Here is a 24254-nt window from a genome sequence, read left to right as displayed (position 1 = left end):
GTGAGGTCGGACCTTGGTCCGAGGAGAGCCAAAGGGACCTTGGTCCGAGGAGAACCCAAGAGAGTGGTCTGAGGAGAGCCCAAGGGACCTTGGTCCGAGGAGACCCCAAGAATGTGATCTTTATGCATATGTCCACCAAGTGCATGGTTGTCCAAATAAAGAAATGGCATGCTAGAGGAGAGTGCCATGTTAGACGAGAGACATGGCATGCTAGAGGAGAGTGCCATGTTAGAGGAGAGACATGGCATGCTAGAGGAGAGTGTCATGTTAGAGGAAAGGAGTGCATGTCCTACCAGCATGCACATGTCCTACCACCATGCACATGTCCGACCAGCAAATGCTTGTCCTACCAGCACTTGCATATGTCCAGCATGCATGTGTCCGACCAGCACTTGCATGAGTGGTCAGTAGGAGATATGGGTCGACCAGATAGAGGAGGACTAAGTCAAGATTCCCAGAAACGGCTTCAACAAGAACCGGTCTTTGCACACACGGGAATCTCTCCTTCTTCCCACAAATTGGGGGTTTTGTTACATTTTGAATGTTTTTTGTAATTTAAATGTAATAAATATAATAAAATATCCCTATTCTAGGGGATATCAGATATATGATCCTAAGCATATAAATATGTGGCTTATGGGATTAGAAAGGGGCTTCTTCTTCTTCTTCTTTTTAGACTTTTTGGGAAAATTTGGGTCTGAGTATTCTAGAGAGAGAAAGTGCTGGTATTTGAAAGAATTCTTGTATTTTTGCAATCTGTACTGAAGAAACTCAGTTGGCTCAGTCCATCTGATCTTGAGTACAGATCTATAATCACAACTCTAAGTGGATTAGGCTATTACCAACTGATCGGGGCTGAACCACTATAAAAATCTTGTGTGTTATTTACTTTTCTTAATAAAACTGTCTGTGTCGTTTAAATTCTCTTGAAGGTTTATCGTTTTTGACATTCTCACGTCGTTGGCTAAAAACACAGTCAACAATTCTGGATAGACTGGGTTATAGTCTTCATTTTGGAACTGGAAAACTTAATTTGTATCGTGACTCTCTTTTGGTTGGCAATGGAATTTTATGTGGAAACTTATATAAACTTGTTTTGCATGATGTTACTCCTATTGTTTCTACTTCTCTTAATACTGTTGTTGGTTCTAAACGTACAAGGTTAGATTTAAAATCTTCTATGTTGTGGCACAAACGTTTAGGCCATATCTCTAAAGATAGAATGCAAAGGTTGGTGAAAGATGGGGTTCTTCAAGATCTAGATTTTTCAGATTTTACTGCCTGTGTTGATTGTATTAAAGGAAAGTTAACAACCAAGGTTAGAAAAAGTAAAACAGATAGGTGCACACGATTGTTGGAGTTGATCCATATTGATATTTGTGGGCCTTTTGTTTCGCCTGCTATGGGTGGTTATAAATACTTTATCACCTTCATTGATGACTTTTCCCGGTACGGTCATGTTGAGCTCATTCGTGAAAAATCTGAATCTTTAGATGCGTTTAAGATTTTTAAGACGAAAGTTGAGCTTCAAAAGGGGAAGAAGATCAAGGGAGTTAATTCTGATAGAGGTGGAGAGTATTATGGACGTTATGATGAAAGTGGAAGGAACCCCGGGCCTTTCGCTAGGTACTTACAGGAATGTGGCATTGATGCAAGATATACAATACCAGGAACACCCCAACAGAATGGAATTGCTGAAAGGAGAAATCGCACTCTTCTTGACATGGTGCGATGTATGTTGATTCATTCTAGTTTGCCAGAGTTTTTATGGGATGAGGCATTAAAGACTACAGCTTATATCTTGAATCAAGTGCCCAGCAAGTCTGTCCCAAAGACGCCTTATGAGCTATGGTCAAGTAAGAAACCAAGCTTGCGTCATTTTCATGTTGGGGGTTGCAAAGCAGAAGTGAGGCCCTATAATCCACAGTCTAAGAAACTTGATCCGAAGACAATTAGTGGCTATTTTGTGGGTTACACCATTGGATCAAGGGGTTCCAGATTTTATTGCCCATCTCACACCACTAGGGTTATAGAATCAGATAGGGCTGTCTATTTTGAGGATGAATTTGGTTCAAGTCAAGGGTCAAGAGAAATTGTTTTCAGGGAAGAACACATTTTTGTCCCTGTACCTGTCGCTTCCGCTCCTATTGATGACCCTGTGATTGAACAGATTCCGGCAGAAACTCATGATGAACCTCAAAATCAAGAACAAGGTGAAAATCTTGATATTGGGGATGATGAAGCTATGGTGAGAAGATCACAGAGAACCCGCAGGTCTGTTATTCCTAATGACTACCTTGTCTATTTACAGGAACATGAGTTTGATGTAGGAGACACTTTTGAGCCAGTTACCTATCAAGAAGCTATGAATAGTCCTCAATCTGTGTTGTGGATGGATGCAATGAAAGATGAGTTGAATTCTATGTCACAAAATGAAGTTTGGGAGTTGGTTGAATTTCCCAAAGGTTGCAGACCCATTGGATGCAAATGGGTGCATAAGATCAAACGTGACTCGAATGGGCAAGTAGAAAGGTATAAGGCTAGGCTTATGGCTAAAGGCTATAGCCAGAGAGAAGGTATTGATTTCAAAGAAACTTTTTCACCTGTTTCCACCAAAGATTCGTTGCGAATCATTATGGCTATAGTTGCTCATTTTGATCTAGAACTCAATCAAATGGATGTGAGGACTGCCTTCTTGAATGGAGATTTATTTGAAGATGTTTACATGACTCAACCTATTGGTTTTGAGAAGTCTGGCAAAGAACACATGGTTTGCAAGCTCAAAAAGTCTATCTATGGGCTTAAACAAGCATCAAGGCAGTGGTATCTCAAGTTCGATATGATTGTCACTGCAAATGGCTTCAAGGAGAATGTTGTAGATCAATGTATATACATGAAGGTCAGTGGGAACAGTTTCATTTTTCTAGTATTGTATGTTGACGACATCCTGCTTGCATCTAATAATTCTGATCTGTTGTCTGAGACAAAACAACTTTTGTTTAGCCATTTTGATATGAAGGATCTTGGTGAGGCTTCCTATGTAATTGGGATTCAGATTCTTCGGGATAGGGCTAATGGTATTCTTCGTTTGTCTCAGAAGACTTACATTGATCGGATCTTGAAAAGATTCAATATGCATGCATGTTCTCCTGGGAAGGTACCAATAGTGAAGGGTGACAAGTTCTCAAAGGCTCAATGTCCACAAAATGATAAAGAAAGAGATGAAATGAAAGTCGTTCCTTATGCATTATTGGTTGGTAGCTTGATGTATGCTCAAGTATGCACACGTCCTGATATTGTTTTTATTGTCGGCGTGTTGGGTGGATACTTGAGTGATCCTGGTCTTAGCCATTGGAAAGCGGTTAAGAAAGTCATGAGGTATCTTCAGGGTACAAAGGATAATATGTTGACTTATCGGCGAGCTGACACTCTTGATATAGTTGGGTTCAGTGACGCCGATTATGCAGGATGCATGGATGATAAAAAGTCCACTTCAGGCTACATTTATATGATGGTTAGAGGAGCTGTTTCATGGAAAAGTGTCAAGCAGACACTCACAGCTTCTTCTACGATGGAGGCAGAATATATGGCGTGTTATGAGGCTACTTGTCAAGCAATATGGCTGCGGAATTTCATTTCAGCATTGAATGTTGTACCCTCTATTTCGAGGCCGCTGAAATTGTATTGTGACAACTCTGCAGCAGTAGCTTTCTCTAAAAACACTAGGAGTACTTCTCGCTCAAAGCATATTGATATAAAGTACTATTTTGTTAAAGAGAAAGTCGTTGAGTCCCTCATTTCTATTGAGTACACGCCTACCACTAGCATGTTAGCAGACCCACTAATGAAAGGCTTACCTGTATGTGTGTTTTTAGAGCACGTTGCCCGAATGGGATTGTTAAGAGCCTAGCTTGTTGAGCTTGGTGGGAGTTTTGTTATTTATGTATTGAACATGCTAGTATTTTGTATGGATTGCTTATAGCTTGTGTTTTGTTCTGAACATGCATAATGATAATTGAAATCACTTCTTATTGTTGCTATTACGTATATATGTTTATATATGTATATATTATTGTTCATCGAAGTGACAGGTACAAAAGAAGATGAATGTGCATAGTCTCAAATTAATGTACCACATGCATGTTTGGTTTAATGATTGTTATTGTATTTGAATGTCTTCAAGACCGAATCATAAATAATATATGTATCCTATCGATATGATATTATATATGATTTATTAGACTGTCTTTTAGTGATGGACAATATTATGGTGGTTTGATTATATTATCCAAGTGGGAGAATGTTAGAATTTTATATGGACTAATATAATTACAAACATAATTCCATTATCACAATCATTTTCTAGAGTGCCTACGAATAGTTAAAGACCATAATTGTAACGACCCAAATTCTCTATTAAGGCTTAAGGGCCTTGAGTAGTGTGCTTGGAGGGCATAATGGGATTCTGTGTGTGACTTTAGTGAGTTTAATGCATGATTATGATTTAATGCACGTTATATGACTATTTGATTATTTGTGATGCATGACTATGTGAATTAGTATGCATGTAGACCTAATTGAGCATATTTGTAATTTGGCCAGTTTGGGCATGACTGTGTTGATATCTGTGATCTATGACTCGAGACGATCCTAGAATGAGCGGGTTAGCGGAAAAGTCAAAGCGAGAATCTGTACCCGGCTTGGGTTAAGCCTGGGGAGTTTAAATGAGAATTTGGAAATATATTGAGGTTAATCTTGATGATGAGGAATGTATATTTGATGATTAATCAGGTATTGGGTAGCGAGCGGGAATTATTAGGAACACTTGAGGAATTAGTGGGAATTTGGGTAATATGACTAAAATGCCCCTTTATGGACATAAAGGTTTAGAATTATTAAGGGAGGGCATTTTGGTCTTTAGGCTTGAAAGAGATGAATTAAAGGGGGGCTTTATACTTAGTGGATTTTGTAGAAAAGAGTATAGGCTGAAAAGAAAGAAAGAAGGAAGAGAAAAGAAAATAGGGAAAACAGAAGGGTTTGGCTTTAAAGAACGGTTTGTGGCTCTCCCAACCAAATTCCTTCATTTTTCTTGGAGTCAAGCTCAGTGGAGAGCTAGGGTAGGCTGGGCATCAAGGATCCTAAGCTAGACTTGAGGATTTACAAGGAATTAGCAAGATCACATCAGAAATTTGAGGTAAGTTCTTGGAGATTTCTGTTTTAGGGCTTGACTGGTTTGGATTGTGTTTTTGAGCTAAATGGATGGGATTTTTGGGGAAAACAGGTCAAGGTTGTGAAGGTGCAAGCTAAGGAGGTCTAGGGTTCAATTCAAGGTCAAAATTCCACCCACGGTATGATTTCTAAGACCCTATCTTTGTTGTTTGAGTGAATTTCTGGTTTTTGGGTTCATTGTGTTAGATTTTGAGTTTTGGGTTGCTTGAGCTTGGGATTGAGTTCATGGGATGCTTGGGATGAGTGTGAGGTGTGGATATGCGTGTTTTTGGGTTTGGAAAAGGTTTGGACAAATTTGAGGTTGAAATGGTAGAAGGAACTCGCAAGATGCGATTTTGGGTTTGGTCTGGCTGCAACTAGCGCTACAACGCTAGTCAGGGGGCGCTGTAGCGCTAGCCCCTGTTTCTGATGGGATGGTTCTGCTTGTAGCGCTACAGCGCCCTCTTTAGAGCGCTGTAGCGCTGCACTGTTCACAGAGGGGATTTTTGGGCTTTTGTGAAGGGATTTTGACCTAGGGTTCGGGGCTCGATTCCGCCACTTTGTTTTGGGGATCTAGGACTCCCCGGGGGCTCGGGATTGGTCCCGAGGCTAGGTTTTGGACTCGAGGTTTGTTAATGACTTTGACTTATGGATTTTGCTTAGGTAAGTGCTAGGGCTCGAGTAGGATCGTGCTCAAGGAGTCAGGTTGATCAAGGCCATCGAATTTAAAGGTAAGAAAAACCGTAACACCCGGGATTAGGGCATGGGCCCACAGTGTTATTGCAGGGCATGGCCCTAGATTGTTTTACTTTCAAATGTATGACCTTGAATGAATTATTATATGTTTGAATGATTATTTCGAAATGTATTATGCGTGCAATTATAATGAAATGAACGGCTGAGGCCGAGAGTGGCAAAGGCCGGGTACGGCCTTGGGGCCGGAAGTAACACTCAGCATATGGGATGCTATAGCCAGGGTGAGACCCAAGGGATACATGAGTTATCCTTACGGTGAGGACCAAGACCCCAGGCTTTGGTAAGGGCTCTGGGGCGGCATGGCCGTGCTTGTTTAGTCTGATGGTTTTCCTGTTTAGCAGTGGATTATGTCAGCTATATTATTTGCATATGTTATGTACTATTTGGGTTTTCTTGCTGGGCTTCGGCTCACGGGTGCTCTGTGTGGCAGGTAAAAGCATGGAGCAGTCAACCGGCCATGAGTATGGAGAGCGTGGGGGCGGCGCGTACATGTTCGGCCTGCCCGACTGCTTTGGTTGGGGGCATTTTGTAAATGGCTGTATTAATCCATTCTTTTGATAGTTAACCTGGTGTAAATCTATTTTTGAGTTGTAAATATTTTGTAAACCTTATTTTGGGATCCCAGATGTTTGATACTTAACGTTTTCAATGAAACTAAGCATTTTCAAAGAGTACAGCCTTAAATTCTGGTTTATTCACACTTTTGGTTTTAGAAACCACGTAGAGTCAGTCCAAAAGCACGATGTCTATTTTAAACTTACTATGTAACGGCTCTAAGGTAGTAGGGCGTTACAATAATGGGATGGTTAATATTAATATAATTGCATTTGAGGCACATGGTAGCACCCTAAAGACTATAGGTTGGCCCATTAAACCATAGTGCACCATATCTAATAATATAAGCCCAATAGACCCAATATACCCCTTAGGGTAAGAAGGCATACGAGACATATATATAGAACATATATGTTGTTGGGTGATAAGAGGTATGTGGTTTTGGTAAGGGTTGCTCTCCATAAGTTCTCTCTTGTATTGTGATTTTCTAATTTTGTTTGTGTAGGTCGTGAGAGATTCAAAGATGAACATTGGAGACTCAATGTCAGGTATGTTTTATCTCTATATACTTAAATCAATGCTCTAAATAAAATGTGTTATTGGATTGTTGTATGAGCATATAATGTTGTTTTGAATCTGATTTATGAATTTAATGCTCATAATATTGTTTAGAATTTATCAGTTTAATCAACATGCTCCTATTGATAGTAATACTTAATATACTTTCTTTTATTTCTAAGTATATTTGTTGCACTTTAAAAGTATGAGCTTAATTTTCCTTTTCAAGGTACAACTGGCACATAATAAATAAATGTTACAAGACTTCAGAGATATTTCAGTAACTCTAGATAAAATAGCTCGAGGTTTTGTCACTAAGCCTGTGACATCGCAAGGTCCTCCAGACTGTCTCAAATGCCAATGATAGAGGTCGAAGTGTCAGTGTCTAAATCACCATCATCAAGTCTGAGCATTATCTAAATCAAGCCATCCTGCTTCAATCACATCCAGTTCAAGAGTTGCATCTAGCTCGCGATGGTTCAAGGACGCGTGTATGGAAGAATCCCAATAGACTCAGATGCCTAGTATGTGCAATAAATGCGTGTAATCGTTATATATTTAAAGATCAATATAACGACAATAGACTTTGTTTCCTAAATATTTGCATGATGACGTGACATGTTAAAGAAGCGTATGAACAACACGTGTCTGACTATTAATAAAGGATTGGTCGACTAACGACCAAAGTATCAAAAGAAATTGAGTAGCTCGATAGACGCAAGGAATATGCTGAGCAGCAGAAAGAGAATGTGACATAAGCATTCGATCAGAGTTGCTCATGGGACCGAGACAAACAGTCAAATACGGTTGTAAGTTAGATATTGCATAAATATTTATTAATTTAAATGTAAATATCCTTATTTAAGTTATTATTTTGTTACGCTAAGTACAACCCATATGCCCATATGTACATCCATGAGCCTATAAATAGAACTCATATGATTCATTTATTTCACTCGCAATAATTTGTATTCAGAGAGAAATAGTGATTTTATACACAGTACTTGTATTTATCTTCGAGACTTGTGAAACTCAGTGAACCTTTGTTCGCTGATCGCATGTTTTGGGGTTTTACATCAATAAAAACACTAAGTGGACATATGTTATTACCAATTTTTGGGGTCGAACTACTATAAAATCCTAGTGTCGTTTACATTCTTGAATTAAGTTATCTAATTCTTATCATTTTTGTAACTCTGTGTCGTTACCAAATTGATGGTCAACAAACTTAATTAGGGAATTTATGTATCCATTTATTTGGGAAGTTACCAAATTATGTAAATCACCATTTATTATATGGTTAGCCAATATTGTCCCCCATAATTCCCTATAGATATAAAGAGAATTGACAGTAAAATGGAGTGACATCTTGTATGCCAAAATTCTAGTGAAATTGCCATGAACAATATCTTCAAGAGTTTCTAAACAAGAATAAGAGTGACTCGTGGACTAGTTGAATTTTAATCACTGAGCCACGTTAAAACTTGGTGAGTTTATACTTACGGTTTATTAGCAAGTTTAATTTCTTTAATTAGATCTCTTAATCTCGTCTTAGCAAAAGACCTCGTCAACACTAGTTTTAGTTTTTTTTTGTATTTTTTGTCATATCTCTAAATTGAATTCATTGTTATTTTGATTACTAAAATAATATTTCTATTATTAATTTTTTGAAACCATTATATATATTTAGTATCAATTTTTAAATTTTCATATTCGGTCAAATATAGCATAACATACATATTTACTTATTCTTTTTTCAGAATTAATGTTACTTTTGATTTATATATATATATATATACTTACAATTTATTAATAACTACATATATATTTATCATGATTTTTTTAACTGTGTTTCCTTAAATTATTTTAAATTAACCATCCACATCTGATTTGACAAAAACAAAAATTAGAAAAATTGAAAGAAATAAAAGATGAACTGAATTTAAAGTTTTAGAAATAAACATAAATTATGAATGGATTTTATAAATTTTATTTGCGATGTATGATGTATTTCTTTAATATGGATGAACTTGTTTTTTTTTTTTTAATTCAGATAATTACATTGCTTAAATAAGAAAGAAGAAAAAAAATTATTGTGCATTCTTTTTAAGTGGTAAAGAAGCTACATTAATAGTAGATATAAAAACTCAATGTAAAATTATCGTTTTACCCATTGGTTTAACGGTTCGTGGATGGAAAATGGAACTAGGGACTAATTTGATACATTTAACAAAAAATGGCGACTTGAGTGCTCAAAACAATAAAATGGGAACCTATGTAATACAATAGGAATAAAATGAAGACCATATGTGCTATTAACCCAATAATCTAGCCATTCAAATTGATTTAGTTTCAAATTACAAATGTAGCAGGAAATTGCAGAAGTTGTTATGAACTTGGTCAGCTTTTTCAATCATATGAGTATTGACAAGGTGTTAATCTATTTTTTTTTTCTAAAAAAAATCCAATTTGACCGCATGTTGGTGTGTTGTGATTGGAGAGTTACCATTCAAGATTTGGTATCTCTGCTTGTTCAAGACTTGAAAAAAAAGTAGCTATGAGACAAAAGATGAAGGAAGCACTTTATAAAGGAAGGATGCGTATAAGAAATATTTTTTGAAAGAAAAAAGAGGTATTTTCTTCTAATAATTTTTTTCTAAAGTCCAACTTTATAAGCACAAGAAATGTTTCCCATTCAAAGACTGATATTGATATGTAAATTTTTGTATAAAAGATTGATAGCTAGCTACATTAGGATTACAGAATCGAAGAAATAATGAAATGTAGTAAAAAAATTATTTTTAAAATATACTATTTTGGTATATTATGTTGTAAGTAAATATAACTTTTAACTTCTAATATAAATAATAATCATTTGGTGCCATGACAAAAATAATAAAAAATAGTACCTAAAGCTCCATTTTGATTAGGTAAATTTAAAAATAGTTTTTCAAGTATTTAAAAATACTATTTTTGTATTTTCTCAAAAAAAAATTATCTCTACTTCCTTAATCCAAAGGATAATCATCAGTAACAATACGAACAAACTCCTCAGGTTCCACTTTGTACTTATGTCTTCGTAAATGACAGCCCCTCCTCAAGCAATCCCACAATCCTTGTCAACCACAACTCTTCTTCTTCTGTTCTTTATCATGAACCACGCCTAAGGTTGATCCAGACAAATATTAGGCCCTAGTCAAATTGTAATTTTTGGGCTTTTAATTTTAATGATTTTTTCTAATTTTTTTTAAATTTGGGGCCCTAGGCGTGGGCATGTCTTATCTTAGCCTAGGGTCGGCCCCAATTACACTCCATTACAGATTTCTACTTTCTTTTTGATCTACCACCCCCGCTGACCACATCCTCATGCCTTGCTCACCACAACTTTACCGCCGAACACATCCTATGCTGTACCAACCATAGCCATACCTCACCATGGATCTACACATTTTGTTATTTAATTTTATTTTTATAAATATTCATCACAGCATGGCTATTATTTTCATTTTTTTTAATGATGATTAACGATGTTGTTCGTGGTTTTTCCAGAGTATGACACATGCCCTTCGAGAATAAGGGAAACCGTCACTCACCCGAATAACATATTCAGGGAACAAACTGCAAGGGCAGAAAGTAAGAGAGGGCCCACGTCGTCGAGAACGTCCTGGGACCTACCCTTCATCAAGAATTTCCTAACTCCTACTCCCGTTCAGGGATTTACCTCCAAATGTCATTTTAGGATTACGGGGGACCACCAACAGACCCACTCATTGCCTATAGCAATAATGGCAGCTCGTAGAGTGTGCGACCCCATCCGTACAACCGAAAATGTTGACATCTGGGGAAATGAGTGATCTTCCTTGAAGCATGTGCACCCGTCACCTGACAATTTAGCGCATGTACGCAATGCATTTCCCACTCGAGAATAGCCCATAAAGGGCTGCGATAAGCTATAACAGATTCGACGTACATGCATATAGCTTAACAAGCATGTCAAGTTCTCCCTGAGGAGTCACCACCCTTAATTTCTTATTGTAAAACCCTTGTACACTAAGGAACGTGTGATTATTGTTCATTATGTAATCTAGCCTTAGTTAACATGCTCGTAATCCCTTGGCTGCCTATAAAAGGGGTCGAGATTCTCGTTTGTAAGTATACGTTGTTGGGTGCATGCACATATGATGCCCACACTAATACAAATATAGTGGACACATGGTATATTCGAATCACTTGAACCACTTAAAAATCCCAAGCCTTTCATTTTATATTCAATCATTTCCTTTTTTACATCTGATCAAGTTAACGAATAGCCGAGTCAACAAAAGAATTTTAGAAATGATTATTTCTCTCTCTCTCTCTGATGATGCAAGGTCTTGATTTTTTTTAGTCATATATAAAAGCTAGGTTATTGAGTTCATCGATTTTGATAAAATTTTATAGTAAAATGTTGTACACAATCATTTCTCAACTTTAATATAGTGAAAAGCATTCTAAATTTGGATTTTAAAGATTATGGCATACTAAATTGGAGATGAGATTTCGAAGATTTTGAGAGTTGGGATTCTGATAATATTCTTGTGTTTGAGAACAAGAAAAAATCAAGGTAGGGAGGATAGAGACTTGGATGGATGAAGAATTTAAGAATGATAGATAATCTGATAAATGTAAAAGACGAAATATTTCCTTAATGTTATTTAGTATTGAGAGGAGAGATGAGAATGATGGATACAAAGCTTAATATCAAAATTACTAAACTAACTATTATAAAATATACGTGTTTAAATTATTTGAATGATATTAATAATTTTTATTTTTATATATTTCTTGTCTTGTTCTCTTAATCTTTCATTTTTTTAGGTTTTGGAGGAAGGGCTCATCCATTTATCTTTCCCTCCTACCAAACAATTGATGTTTTTTCTCCTCACACTCCTTTCCCTCTTATCCTCTCCATCTCCAAAAATCCTTTATGCCAAAAATCCTCTTAAAGTTAGGAGTTTTTCAAGTTATGGTAGAGGAATTTAAAAGTACTTAGGAACCTGTAAAGAATGATGGTCGCACATAGGAAAGTGAGGAACCAGTTGCTAATGATGAAGATTTAGCATTTTATTATTATTATTATATATATGTGGGTTTTCATAATTTTAGTTTGTGAGTTTGAACAAAGAGATAGAAGTGAAGAAATGAAGGCCATGAAATTACTTCACACCTACCACTTAATTGTTTTGAACATGAATCATACCACTCAATTATAATAGAAAATTTGTACAACTTTTATTTATAAATCACACAGTTTACAAGCTCATAATAAAAATGGTATAAATCAGATAAAAACATATTGATGTATAAAAATCATCAAGTGCGCATTCAAAATGGTAGTAACCTATGTTTGGTAGAGTAGATAGAAAATAAGAAGAGAAAAAATATTAGGGAAAGAAAATGTAAAGAAAAGAAAACAAGTATATTTTCTCTTCTACATGCTTGGTAGAAGGGAAAGGAAAGAAAATAGAAAAAGATAATTTTTTTTTATTTATTTATTATTTTAATTAATATTAAGAAAAAATATTCTTTTTGACACTTTTATCCTTAGATATTTTGGTACCACACTTTTTCTCCTCCATAGTTTTCTCTCCAATTTGGAGTGAAATTTATTGAATTAGGCTCCACTTGTGCTTTTCTTTCCCCTCTATCTTCTCTCCTACCATATTATCCTACTTTTTCATTTCTCCCCACTTCTCTCAAATGATTTCCTTCTACTTTTCTTCCTTAACAAAGGAAGGGTAAATCTAACAAAAAGTGAGGAAAAACAGAGTCCAATAGCTATTAACAAAATAAAAGCCCAATCAAAATTACTAAGTCCAAAAAGCCCACGTAGTTGGGCCCAGCCTAAATCCGAAACTAGGGTTCGCTTATATATGCTGCTATGCGTCCTCCAACCCCAGGCAGACCGCCATTGTCATCTGGTTCCGCGAGACACACAGTATCCGAAGGGAGAGAGGATTAGGGTTTAGTTTGTCGCAGCTCCACCATGAGAGCCAAGGTAAACAAGCCCTGAAAACTATCAACTGTTGTATTCCATTTTCCTTTTCATTTCTAGTTTTCTCTATATCTTCTAATATGAATGTATTTTTGACGAAATGCGCTGGATTTTGACAGTGGAAGAAGAAGCGCATGAGGAGGTTGAAGAGGAAGCGCCGAAAGATGAGACAGAGATCTAAGTGATCGCAGCAGCAGCATTCGTAGCAGCGGCTTCGCTTCCTTCGCCAAATTTACTGTCGTTTGGCGTTTCAGTCTCATCGGTTTTGATTGTCGTTTTTTTTCTCAGTGCTTGTGTTAGGATTAATTTTGAAACTTTTGGTTATGTTAATAGCCAGATTTTTGCTACATTTGCTAGTCGAATTTTACTTTGTTTAAACTCAATTTCGTATGAATCTATTATTAGATCTTTGCTTTGATCCTATTGTTTATTTTTGCACTTATTTACTGTTATTACGTTTTTTCACGCCCTTTATAACGGTCAAACTAAATCATGTTATGGTATAGCAAACAAATTGTGGGATTTTGCACAAGTTTTCATTGAGATTCTCAAAGGAGTAGAAATCTCTACTGGGTATTAGTTGGGTCGTCTTAGTTTTAAGCATTGTATGGGGGTTTTATATTTGAGTTTATCTATTATGGTTATGGTGGATGGTATCGGTTTTTAGTGTGATTGTAAATGATCGTGATATGGTATTGGAAAATATCACACTCATTATGGAGACGTAAAAGGTTGGATTTTGCTAAGTTTCCCTTTACTCGCTTTTGAGAAAGAGAGAAAACTATACTGGGTTGGTATTAGTTCGGTTTTCATTATTTTAAGCATTATGGATAGAAGCTTTGTATTTGAATTTATCATCTATCAGGATTATCTATGGCTATGGTGGATGGTAGCAATTTTTAGTGTGATTATAAATGATCTTGTGATATGGTTTTGAATAATATCGCTCATTTTATGGAGACGTAAAATAAAGGTTGGATTTTGCGAAGTTTCCCTGGGTTCTCTTTTGAGAGAGTACAGGGTTGGAAATAGCTGGGTTTTCTTTATTTGTGCATGGAAATTCAATGTTTGTGTAATAACTGAAATGGATATGTTTATGGTGGATGGTAGCAATTTCTAGTGTAATTATAATTGCTCGTGGTAAGTTACTGGAAATTATTGACAAAAAGCAAGGTCGTTGTAAATGCCAAAATTACAATATCAGAATGATTTTTTTTCTTTCATTTTTCACATTGCGAGCACTCATCCTGAAAGCAGATTGCGTAGAATTCATTTTAATTTCAATTCAAGAATCTCACATATAGTATTATTGAGCAAATGAGGATAAAGGAAAGTATTAAATTTTATCAGGTGAGATCACTAGTTATCTTCAAATTCGATCTACAAAGTTGGCGAGATAATGTGTTCGAAAACCCAAAAAGTAAAAAAGAAAACAAGCCCTTTTCTCAATACACTGCATTTGCTCATTGCTTTGATTCCAATAGCTGTTGTTGTGTCAATGGTTTTACCAGATCACATCATGCTAGTCCTACTCTCTTTAGTTCTTGAAACGCTTGTATGGTCTCTCCATCGAATCCACCTGCAAACTGTAATGTTTACTTGGGTGTTAGCAACTTAGCATGCAAGCTTTGAAAACTAGAGTATTAGAGTGATCTAGTGAATCATATATTATCCTTTACCTGGTGGATGCGATGAGCGAATCGAACTCCTTGAAGAAGAAGATTTTCTTCTCTTGTGCATTCATTAGATTGCAATTCTTTGGTTATTCTCTTCATGTACTCTCTGGCCAGTCTTAGTGAACTTAATTTCATCTGCAAGTAAAGGGGTGGTTAGCAAATAAATACAATTAGTCTTGAAATTTACAAAAACAAATAAGTAAATAATGTCGTTCTCCATAACATGAGGTCTCGATTGGTATTCTAGAAGAAGAGCATTAGGTTTTGATGAGCATTTTTTATGAAGTTGCCATCATTTGAAGAATATGGTTAGACGTACGAAAAATAAGGATATTTGAATAATGGGTTACTTAAAAATGTTGGGGAAGCGTTAATGAGTGCTAATATGATTTTGAGATTATTGGTAAAGCACTAGTATTGACATGACTTTTTAAGATCTATGCTCTATCTACCCACCTCGCCAATGAGTCCTGTGTCGAGCATCCAATCCCATGGGATCTTGAGATCCCTATACCTCTTACCGGTACTTTCCCTTGTCCTTTCTACATTGTTGATACTCCTCTCCAACCTGCAAACATTCAAATTTTATTTTAGTATCTCTTAAAACTTGTTCTACCACAACTGTAGAAAATTAGCATATAACAAGTGAGTACATGCTCTCGCCTGTCTTGCAATTCTTGCATCTTCCTCAAGGCCTGGCTAAGTGGCTCTTTCGGGTTGTCCTCGAACGACTGAACTTCGGATTTCAGGTTCCTTAGGTCTCTGTAGTTGAAAGCAGCCTCACGCAGGGTATCTGCTTTTCGTTCTGGCCACTGTGGGAAATGTTTGAGGACAGCTCTTTCATCGACCAAGGAAGATAGTTGCTCATCAAGCCAAGTTACAAACGCTTCCACATCAGAAATCCTCTTGTGGGCTGCAGAGTCCACTTCCCTTATCAACAAGTTAATGAACTCTGCCTGCTTTTCTACCTCTGATTTCACCTGTACAAGTTGGTGACTATTCTCATGTCTTGAAATAAAGAAAAGAGGAAAATGTGAACATAAAAGATAAGAAAAGAAAATGTTATACAGAGTACTCACAGCTGAGATGTAAGTTGATCGGTGTTCGATCTCTCCAATCATGTTCCTAGTAAGTGCAAAGGCTGGAACTTTTGCAGCACTACTTTTGTTCTCCATGTTAGCATCTCTTCTCGTCAGTGAACGGTAGAGCTCCATCACTTCTGGAACACGCCGCACTGCCTTGGAACCAACAAGTGCTTTCGAAGGCAAAGGCGGTGGTGGAGGTGGTGGCCCTGCTAATGGGGCCGATGACACTTTGTTGTCCTTGACTTCCATGAGCAGAGGTGGAGAAGTTAAAGAAGGCGGCGGGCTTGGTGGTGGATTAGGAGCCTTGGCAGGTCTTTCCTTGGTGAATTCTGATTCTGAAAACTCTTGCTTTTGATGTCGTTTCTCCATTGCTGGACTCTGCTGCCCTGATAAGTTGACCAAAAACGACGGCTTCTGTTGGGACACATCAATATTGTTGTTGCCGTCCATTGAATTCTGCAGTTTCTTCCAAAGCATAGACTTCCTCTCATGGTTGTGTGCTCTAAGAGAGCTTATCTGAGCTTTTAGACGAGTCACTTCTTGTCTGAGCTCATCATTTTCTTTTGCCAATGAACCATTGCTCACCAAAGAAGCTTCAAGTTGCCTTCTCAGAAGGGTGATCTCAAACTCATCGTCTTCTCGTGGCATTACTCCAAGCTCTGCTTTACTTCCTCACAAGAATGACAAAGAGGCCAACAGTTACATTGAATTGCTTGCTTAATCTTTCTTTATTGTATATGCATTCTATATCATTTTGCTTTCAAAGTAAGGATTTTGATTTATTTATTTCTAAAGAAGGATTATTTATTACTTGAACCTGACGAGTTTTGTCAAAGAAATACCCTTTACCAAGCTGGTAATGGCAGCTAGAATCACTTTTAAGTAGTAGCTCAAACGAGGATGCTTTTGACAATTTGCTAATTGTCTAAACATTTTTTATTTTTCAGCCATATATAATGAAAAAAATAAAAAACATTTATTCAATTGCCTTTATTTAAGTTTGTGTTTAGGTGGAAGTTAACTTGAGATTGCTGTTATGTTTAGGAAGGCATGTTAGGTACAACATTAAATTCTTTTGGTCAAATTTACAATTAAATCCATTCAACTTTTGTTTTTTCTTTTTTGTTCTTGTCTCTATAGATATTTCATACTTACAAGATACACTCGTTAAAATTCACACGTAGACTTGTGAAAGAGTGACTGAAACAGTGAATAGACTAAGATTGATTGCAAACTAACAACTGCCTAGATTTGAATTAGCTTTTTACCAATCCTCACCGGCCAAGTGCAACCCTTTGACTGATGTTGAAGTCATTAGGCTGATATAGTAGAAGTTTCATTCTTTTTTAGCATGTTTTTAATATATGTTTTTATGTTTAGTCATTGAGGGGAATAATTGTGGAAATGAAATGGTTTTAAGCTATTCTTTGCTTGTAAAGCAAATGGGAATAAGAAGAAAGTTGGGGTTGGGGGAAGGTAAATGAATAACAAAGAAGGATGCTGACAGGGGAAAATTAAAGAAAAAGTAAAAGAGTCTTGATATTTACATCCCACCAGATTGAGATCTTCATTTTCCTGTATTTTCACACGAGTAGTGTGTGTGTACATATATATATATAGATTCTTTTTCTTGAAAAAACATGGAAATGGTATCTGGGTTTGTTCTAGAATCGTATCAATAGTTACATCAAAAAAAAGTTCTTGACACATTGAAGGAAAAAAAGGGCATGCTAAAGAATGGTTAAACTAATCATGTGTAGAGGAGTTTTCCTTTCTTTAGAGAAAAATCTTCTTTAGTTGATCAATGAGGCTGGCTTGTGTGTCAATAACTACCAATTATTAAGAGATTAAGAGTGATTTTTTTCATATAAGAAAAATATCAAGTTAAGATGCATTTACTAAAGTCAAATTAAACTAGATCATTTTTTCAAGTCCTTGCAAAAGTAAAATATTATTCTTCTTCTAGCTAATTAACTAGGACTCTTTAGTTCAGCTTTAAATTTTTCTAGGACCCATGTCTTTAGTTCCTGACCCGAATTCCCTATAGCCAGGGCAACCTTAGAGTGTGATAGGTGTTACAACTTTTTCATGACTCCTAACATAATTATTTTTTAAGAAGTATACAAATTATAAATTATGAATGTGCAATATACCCCAAAATATAAAATATAAAAAATATTTAAAGAATACACTGCCAAAATAGGAGGGAAGGCTTGAAAGAACGAGAAATGTCTACTTAATACATTTTTCATAAATATGGATACATACCCCAAGGCTAAGGTAATCAATCAATGAATGCATACTGCTAGTCATAAAATGATCAACTATGTTTTGTCCACTCGTTATGATATATTCCATTAACCTATGGTTTTCTTTCTTTCTTATAATATGTTATTTTAAGCCCAAATAATGGTTAGAAACTTGTGGGGTTGAGCAAATATTTATGGAGTCATCAGTCATACAAGATTGGATGATCTATTGGCCCCCACACATCTCTTGTATAGTGTCAAATACCAACTGACTAAAGTTGACAAATCAGTAGAGTAAGGAAGCTACTTTACCAGCAATATGGCTACTATTTTAATACACTACAGTTGACTTGATTATGACAGTTGATTTCTTTGTGGAATTGTGTGGGGGCTTAAATTGATTTTGTAGAAGTTCCACCGTCTAATTAAAGACACTTGACATTATTGAGTTGAGGCCCTATAATGGAAATTCGGTACACAAGATTGGCAGTCCAATTCCTGTAAGATATCTTTAGATTTCTTAATTTTTGGTTCATGGAGAAATTACAAAAGCTTGTCCAATTTCAAGACATTGAAGGAGAAAAACATCTATGATTTGTGATCATTATTGCAATTTTGGCAATTACCTTTTGATGTGAAAATCATTACCACTCTAAACACATTAGGAAGGAAATTAGCATGAAAAATAAAGACAAATTTGTGGACATATAAAATACAGACTAAAACTCATGTACTCAATTATGACTCCCGTGTCTCTTTCATCACTTTTACCGTCAGATCTCAACATATCTCATGATCCTTTCTTACTTACATATATCTTCTCACACTTCTCACCGACTCTTATCAAATAACTCTACTCCTCACATATTTACACAAATAACTTTGTCAACAAAACTTCTCTTCTAGAATTTTTTCACAAATTAGTAATCATCAAAATGAATCATAATGCTCTCATGTTAACCAGATCATGGAACTGAGAAATTACAACCATTTGGCTCATCACTGTGATTTTTTTTTTTTTTTTGATAACTGGACTTTGAGATTTCTAGGAATAATAGTTGTAGGAGAATAATAAAAATATTGAAAATATGCTATGCCACTTTGAGGAGGGCAGCCAATGTTTGTTGTTGAAGGGCTTCAAAGAGTACAGCTGGTCAATCATGGTGTTCATGTGAAATGGGTTCATGCAAAAATTAAAGACAAACGGCTTCCCTTCAATATAGTCAATAAATAATTCTGACTGATTTATATAACATATTAACATTGATTATATGAGATAAAAAACTACAAAAGGTTTGAGACTGTACACTCATCTCTGACTGACTTTTCAACACTACAAAGATAATCATAACCTGAATAGACCAAACACTTGGTAAAACTGCATTTTCTTTTTTCTAATTTTCTACAACAATTATAATGCTGCAACCCTATGTGTCAGTGAGAAAACTTTTTGACAGTAAACCCTTTTGTGAGTATGCTGACCAGTAATGGACGTATTTGTTACATTTGAACTCTAAATGATTTTCTTCTAAGGTGTAATAAGCTACATTTTTCAGCGGTTAGACGTAGTAAACCATACCAACTTCCAGCAAAGAGGTGGGAGGCACGTTCAGAGCAACATCAGGCCCTCTTGAATTCTTACTCAGAAAGGTATAGACTAAATCTATGGCAATTTTCTTGAAAATAGATGATGACTTCTTTGATTTAGCATAGGAGTGCCCGAGAATGTATGTGATGCCAGATTCTTTGGCTTTTAATATCTGCAGAGACTCCTGTTTACCAAGAGAATTTTCCAAATGGCCATCGACAGACTTCGCCTCTTGGAAATCACACAAAGGCTGCACCCTGTTCTCTTCTTGATTTGAGATCATGAAAGTCAGTTCTGGGGCATAAAATGCTTCAGAATCTGACATGTTTAAGCCGTCCTCTTCCTCTATTTCTATAAATTGTACTATTCCAGACACCAGTTTATTCTCAAAATCATAGTTTTCCTGTTGTACATCTTTGTAACCATACCTCACAATGCACCTGAACATACCATACTCCTTAGGTCCCATTCTACTGATGACAAGGCGTTCCTCTTCACAAACATAGGGAACTTGAACGCACTTCACACAAATGAAAACTAACACCTGATGGAATGCAGGCAAATTAGTCACGAAGTGTCCAAAAACAGCTGGAACCCCACTGGTCAGATTGGTGTAAACTAGTCCAATTCCAGGTACCCGAACCATACCAAGACCAGGCCCCATTGACACTAATCGATTCATGGAGACCTTGTTGTCAACATCAAATTGGTGTTTCTTCAGTGCTCCGTAGTTCCATGTGTACATTACAGCCATAAAAATGAAAGACAACACAAGAGGGATCCACCCACCTTCTGGAACTTTGTGAAAGGAAGCTGAAACGTATAGCAGTTCAATTGATCCAAAAAACAACAGAAATGCTATGGAATTTATCATACTTTTCTTCCACACGATTATCATAATTAGAGTCATTAAGCAGGTCGTCACAAACATTACAGTAGTCACAGCCAGCCCTACAAACAAGGCAAAAATGGTCAAAGTTTATTCCGCAATATTTTCAAAAACTCTAGGAGCGTAGAAATGTACCATATGCATGACCAATCATATTTGTGTCTCTTAGACCTATCGTCACAGCTAAACATAGGCACATCAACATCCAATTGACCTCAGGAATGTATATCTGCCCATATATTTTGCTTGAAGTGTGAACTACTTTCACACGGGGAAAGCAATTCAGTGCAGAGCACTGGCTTATAATGGAAAAGGTAGCAGAAATTGCTGCTTGACTTCCTACAACAGCAGCAAAGGTTGCCACAATGAACACTGGCCAAAACACAGCTTCTGCAGAAATGGAAACATTAGAATCAATAAAAAGATGGAAAGATAGTGATAGTATTACTTTAACCGATTTGAGAACTCTATGAAGTTCTTGCCTGGTATAGCTTTGTAGAAGCTTCTCTGTATATCATCATGGTGTTTAGAGAGGAATGCAGCCTCACCCATGTATGCAAGAATCAGAGAGGGATAAACAAGAAATGTGAAGGCTATCTGCAATTTAATTGAGACAGGTTATCATAAACATCAAGATAAGATGACATACAACAATTAATGATTATAGTTTTTGGTATCAATAAGTTTGTAAGGATTTCCCACTTTACCTTAATTGAGAGAGAAGAGAAATGTCCCAAATTAGCAAACATTGCCTCCACACCTGAGAGAGGATTTGAGAAAAGAGTAGTTTCCAGTAGCTCTCTCTGTTTAGGAGCAAGTAAACTACTACTAGCAGCATCAGAAGTTAAAAGGAGATACCTGTCATTGAAAGAGCTACTCCGCCTAACGAAACCCATCCTTCTATACCAGTGGTTCTAAGGAACTTCAACATGTAAAGTGGAGATAGTGCTCGAAAGATACGTGGATTCCAATGTACGACGTTGTATATTCCTATGCCACTAATGCACAAAAGCCATGCTGTGACAATTGGAGCAAATATGAAAGCAACTCTGTGTGTTCCATAGTGCTGAAGGGAGAAAAGCGCCACCAAAATTACACATGAGATCAGGACAACATAATCTGAAAGAAAGATGAAATACATAAAGAAATTAAGGAGGTAAATAACATTTCAAATCAATAAATGGTATACAACAAAGAAGAGGATAGCTCACTGTCATGAAGCTCTGTCAACTTAAGTTTGATGCCTGAGACTGCTGAAAGAACTGAAAAATGATATCCATGTCAATAACTAATTGGAAATTTACAACTCCACCGAGTGAATAGATGATTGAGTCTCTACCAGATGAAGTAAAGCAGAACAGAAGTCAGATGAAGTTAGGTCCCATACAGTTCTTGAACACAATACTGTTGAAGAACTGGAATCCTCAAGATTTTCCATATGAAAAGATGCAAACTTAGTTTTTGGTTTCCATTATTCTTACTAATGGCCAATAAGAATAATTTCTGCGCAACTTTAGACATATGTGATTTTTATCCATGCCCTTATTTGAGTTCTTTTAGAGTTTAATAAATAGGCTAGGAATTTGAGAATTCAAGTAACGAAAGAGGCTTAAAGAGAACAGTAGGATCTAGCTACCTGATATTGCTGGAGTTAGTACTCCATCACCAATTGCCATAGAGGTCCCAAGCAGAACAGAAATCAAGAGGGCCTCACAAAATCTTGGATGCTTCTCAAAGATTTGCTTCAAAGCAGAACTCTGCCATGTGTCAGTGGATCCTACTGTTCCATATGCAGACAATTTCTCATCTATGGCATCTTGATTGGGAAGAACACCTAATCTTGCATGACGACATAGAAGGGAGTACAAGGCAAAGGTACCACCTGCACAAAATGCAACAATTAATCAGCTAAAGCCTAAAGATTTCTCAGCTAATTGCCATCATAATATTAATTGAAACAACTGATTGGCACAATTATACTACATGTAATACTAAAACTAAGAACCCCATACGTTAAATCTACTATCACATTAAATTCATGACACAAAGGAGACAAAATACAAAAGAAACCTCTAATCCTGTCCCCCACCTTTTCTCAAAACCCCCCATTTGTTTTTTTTTTTTGGCAAAGTGATGAGAACCATGCATGATTGGAAATCAGGAGTGGCTCAAACAAAAGTTGATGTGACCATAACACTCGTTTCCTCCCAGAAAATTGCATAGTGATATGAAGGTTCAGGAAATAAGTCTACTTTCTGGAGTCACAGCTCAATCATGAAATAAAAACAACTTGTAAGTACTAGGATGGGAAAAATAAAAGGCTTACCTTCACCGTTGTCATCAGCTGACATTACAATAAAAACGTATTTGAAGAGAGCACTGAGAGTAAAAGTCCAGAAGATAAATGAAAGAACCCCAAAAATCTCTTCATCATCTTCATGAAGGCTCAATTTTCCAGAGAAGGTGGTTTTGTAAACATAGAGAGGGGAGGTACTGAGGTCACCATAAACCACTCCAAGACTCTGATAGGCCAATGTCAGCACAGTTGTACATGATACTCTCTTCAAGTTCTGATACACAAAAAAAATTTGTTGATAAGCTAAATGGGTTAATTAAAAGAATGTAATTCCAACCCCTATTCCTATTCACTTCTTCCAATAATCTCTCATACCAAACAAGAACATTTTTTTTTCTCTGCAACAAAAGAAATTAATAATACTATTCACTCCATCCCTTTCAAACACTCCAAATCTACCAGCATGTTGTTATTTTTACACACACACATATATATATATATAAGAAGAACACAGAGAGGAGAACCCATCACTAAACATCACTTGGTCATTTCAAACATAACATGTAGTTTCCCAAAACCCCATCAAATTCCAAAAGAGCTTCTAGCCCATAACCCTTTTCTTCCAAGAATGCAGGCTTCTGTAATGTCTTAATGACTGACATTCACAAACCCATTAAGCAAAATGTGAAAAGAAAGCAAGAAGTCTATAACAGAAAACATTACACCAACAAAAAAAAACTACAAAAGAGCAAAGAGTTAGAAACAGAGTGCAAGAAAAGAAAGAAGAAAGAATACCCGTTGAGATATGCCCTGTTCCACAGATTCTTGAGAAGGGTTCATGGTGTATAAGTATAAAAATATAGATAGAGAAGGGGGAAAAACAGAGTTAGAGAAGCTATCTGAAGAGTAAGAAGAGAATAAAAAGAGAGAAGAGAGTGGAAACTGGGAAGTGTTGCAGTTTGAGAATGTTTACAAGTGAGAGAGTTGCAGTAGTAAGTAGTTTGGCAAGTTGTTATATGTATAGCTTTGCATTAATTTTTTTTTAGTTGATAAATGAATGCTTACTTATTTTATTATTATTTGCAAATATAAAGGTCCAAGGTGGAGGAATATCCCTTTTAAGCTTAAGCCCTTTGTTTTTAAATTAATCCCATAAAAAGACACACCAATTACTTTTTTTTTTCTTTCAAAAATTTCAGAAAAGACCAAACTAGTCATAATCAGTCACAATAAACACTTTCTTATATAAAGTCCGATAATTCTTGCTGAATTTCTCTACTTTATATGGTTTTTTTTCCTTTATTTTTTTGTCCTTTTCATGGATTAAAAAAAAATGGTTTACGAACATAAAAATGTTCCA

At 36.2% G+C, this 24254-nt stretch overlaps 2 protein-coding genes and 1 long non-coding RNA gene across 4 annotated transcripts; 1 reads left to right on the top strand and 2 right to left on the bottom strand.

Annotated features, from left to right (window-relative positions):
* The first annotated feature begins 12750 nt into the window (after nt 1-12750).
* LOC133792281 (uncharacterized) lies at nt 12751-13527 on the top strand. Its single transcript, XR_009874238.1, has 2 exons — nt 12751-13114; nt 13231-13527. It is a non-coding gene; the product is annotated as an uncharacterized LOC133792281 (long non-coding RNA).
* Nucleotides 13528-14435: 908 nt separating this feature from the next.
* On the bottom strand, nt 14436-16737 carry LOC133792280 (INCREASED PETAL GROWTH ANISOTROPY 1-like protein 1). Of its 2 annotated transcripts, XM_062230187.1 has the most exons (5): nt 15867-16726; nt 15451-15767; nt 15244-15355; nt 14791-14922; nt 14436-14697 (listed from the first exon to the last, which is right to left on the bottom strand). In XM_062230187.1, the coding sequence occupies exons 1-5, from the start codon at nt 16518-16520 to the stop codon at nt 14629-14631; spliced, it is 1284 nt and encodes a 427-aa protein (XP_062086171.1). In that variant the 5' UTR covers nt 16521-16726; the 3' UTR covers nt 14436-14628. The 2 variants fall into 2 exon arrangements, 1 of the variants encoding a protein (XP_062086171.1); XR_009874236.1 differs by lacking the exon at nt 14436-14697 and having other exon boundaries at nt 15441-15767; nt 15867-16737.
* A 2604-nt stretch (nt 16738-19341) lies between these two features.
* Nucleotides 19342-23922, bottom strand: LOC133792279 (potassium transporter 1). Its single transcript, XM_062230186.1, has 9 exons — nt 23690-23922; nt 22925-23168; nt 22235-22480; nt 21810-21860; nt 21457-21717; nt 21306-21358; nt 21081-21195; nt 20734-20988; nt 19342-20660 (listed from the first exon to the last, which is right to left on the bottom strand). The coding sequence occupies exons 1-9, from the start codon at nt 23732-23734 to the stop codon at nt 19681-19683; spliced, it is 2250 nt and encodes a 749-aa protein (XP_062086170.1). The 5' UTR covers nt 23735-23922; the 3' UTR covers nt 19342-19680.
* Between the last annotated feature and the right edge of the window lie 332 nt (nt 23923-24254).

The sequence above is a fragment of the Humulus lupulus genome, chromosome 7 (genome assembly GCF_963169125.1).
Source record: "Humulus lupulus chromosome 7, drHumLupu1.1, whole genome shotgun sequence".
In the NCBI taxonomy this organism is placed as follows: domain Eukaryota; kingdom Viridiplantae; phylum Streptophyta; class Magnoliopsida; order Rosales; family Cannabaceae; genus Humulus; species Humulus lupulus.
This window is presented reverse-complemented; position numbering and strand designations above follow the sequence as displayed.